Source organism: Entamoeba dispar, genomic scaffold (assembly GCF_000209125.1).
Source record: "Entamoeba dispar SAW760 scf_1105229463347 genomic scaffold, whole genome shotgun sequence".
Taxonomy (NCBI): Eukaryota; Evosea; order Mastigamoebida; family Endamoebidae; genus Entamoeba; species Entamoeba dispar.
The window spans coordinates 16,934-18,825 of NW_001855647.1; the positions used below are offsets into that span (position 1 = coordinate 16,934).

At 20.7% G+C, this 1,892-nt stretch overlaps 2 protein-coding genes across 2 annotated transcripts in view, besides 5 other annotated features; both read left to right on the forward strand.

Moving 5' to 3' along the window:
• The window catches only part of EDI_051400 (dimethyladenosine transferase, putative), a gene marked incomplete at both ends in the record, with an annotated part of 842 nt that extends 818 nt beyond the window's left edge, over nt 1-24 (forward strand). The window contains one exon of the mRNA XM_001733484.1: nt 1-24. This exon is cut by the window's left edge and continues 124 nt beyond it. Within this exon, the coding sequence (XP_001733536.1) occupies nt 1-24 (24 nt within the window).
• Nucleotides 16-80: a microsatellite.
• A 29-nt stretch (nt 81-109) lies between these two features.
• Nucleotides 110-147: a microsatellite.
• Nucleotides 148-159: 12 nt separating this feature from the next.
• Nucleotides 160-1,892, forward strand: part of EDI_051510 (uncharacterized protein) — a gene marked incomplete at both ends in the record, with an annotated part of 1,923 nt that continues 190 nt past the window's right edge. The window contains one exon of the mRNA XM_001733485.1: nt 160-1,892. This exon is cut by the window's right edge and continues 190 nt beyond it. Coding sequence (XP_001733537.1) covers nt 160-1,892 — 1,733 coding nt within the window.
• Nucleotides 846-897: a sequence feature (AT_rich).
• Nucleotides 1,016-1,050: a sequence feature (AT_rich).
• Nucleotides 1,667-1,701: a sequence feature (AT_rich).

Here is a 1,892-nt window from a genome sequence, read left to right on the forward strand (position 1 = left end):
TTTCGTGATAATAAAATTGATTGATTTTGTATTCTTTCTTTTATTTATCTATTTATATTTTTATTATTATTTAATTATTTTACAATAACTTTAAAAAAAAGTAATGTAAAAAAATAAAAATAATAATAAAATAAAACTTAAAATAAATATTCCATTCATATGCCTTCAGTTCAAGACTTTATTAAAACTATTCATCTTTTATCTCTTTCTCATGAGGAATCAGAAATTTATGAAAATCAAGTTATTATTAAACATATTATTATTGACCCTAAATGTATATCAAGATATTTTCAATACCCAAGGACTATAACAATTGATAGATTTGAAATTCCAGAAATGGTAGTTAATGTGCCTAAACAAATTAATGAAAAACACCCATTTGAAATTGAGATTAAAGAAATTAACTATTTTTTATCATTAAAGACACATGAAGAATATGAAATACCAAATGAAAAGATTGAGTATTTACTTCCATATCTTCAATTTAAAATTAACCAAATAAATTGTAAAATTACAATTGGCAATGCTGTATTAAAAATGAAAATGAATGATATTAATACAGAAACAAAAAATGAGACATTAAATATTTTCTTTAATAAGTTTAGTATTATTATAGAAAATGATGACATTTCAGAAGAATTTATTAAAGATATTAAAATTCAATTAAACATGTCATTTAAAAGAGACCAAAATGGACATGTTATTTGTGTTGATCAAAAATGGATAGCAGAAGAGATTTGTATAATTTGTACAGGAGAGACATATAAAAATATCGCTAACTGTATTAGAAAAATAATAACATCAATATTTAGTTCACAAACAATTGAACATCATAACCAAAGTAGTTTAATTTGTTTAAATATAAATAAATTAAATGTTATATTAAAAGATTTATTAGATGGAGACATTCATATTAATATTGGTCAAATTATATTTGAAATGGATAAAATTAAATACAATGAGGAATTTTGTATGTATTTTGGAAAAACATTATTTAGTGTTGGAGAATTTGAAGTTAAATATATTTTAAAAGAAGAAATTAATAAAATTGTTTGGACAATTAAAGAAGGAAATGCAATTCAATTAAATGTAACAAAAGGAATTGCTAAAGAAGGTATTGAAGCTAAAGGGGTAATTGGAATTGATGTTGACTTAAAATGTAATGGACTTGGAATAACAATGGATTTTAAATTATTGTCAAAAATGATTGATTTATTAAAAATTACAATGCAAAAGAATTTAACAAAAATTAATGTTAATACAAATCAATTAGAAATATTAAAAGAAAAAACAGAAAAGAAAAAAGAACTTTTTAGTTCAAAATATGAACGATTACTTCAATACTTACAATTAAAGTCAATTATTGATTTATTAGGAAAAGTATATTTTTCATTTGAATTAAACAATTCATTATTTACAGTAAAATTCCAAAGTAATTCAATATTTACTATTACATTAGGAAATCTTAAATTAAATAATAAACCAATTAAGCATAATTTAACTACACTTGAAATTTGTAACCAAAAACTAAAAAAAGAATACAAAGCAACAGAAGTTAAAGAACCTGTTTCATTAGATATCTCTATTTTTATTAAAAATGTTGAGGCATTTGGAGTAATTAATGAAAAAAAAGATAGAGTATTTTATGGAGATGTATTTGAATTACAATTTAATTTAATATTTGATAAAGAAAATAATAAAGGAATACCTTCAATTATTTATTGTTATGGTAAATCAGATGACCTTGAAATTACATTATCACATCAAATGTTTTTAGATATCTATAATTATATTAAAGATTTTATTAAAGGATTTCAAGAAACTGAAAAAGATAGAATTAAAGATATTAGTAAACAAATCGGAACTACTGTTACTGAAAATGCAAATAAAAT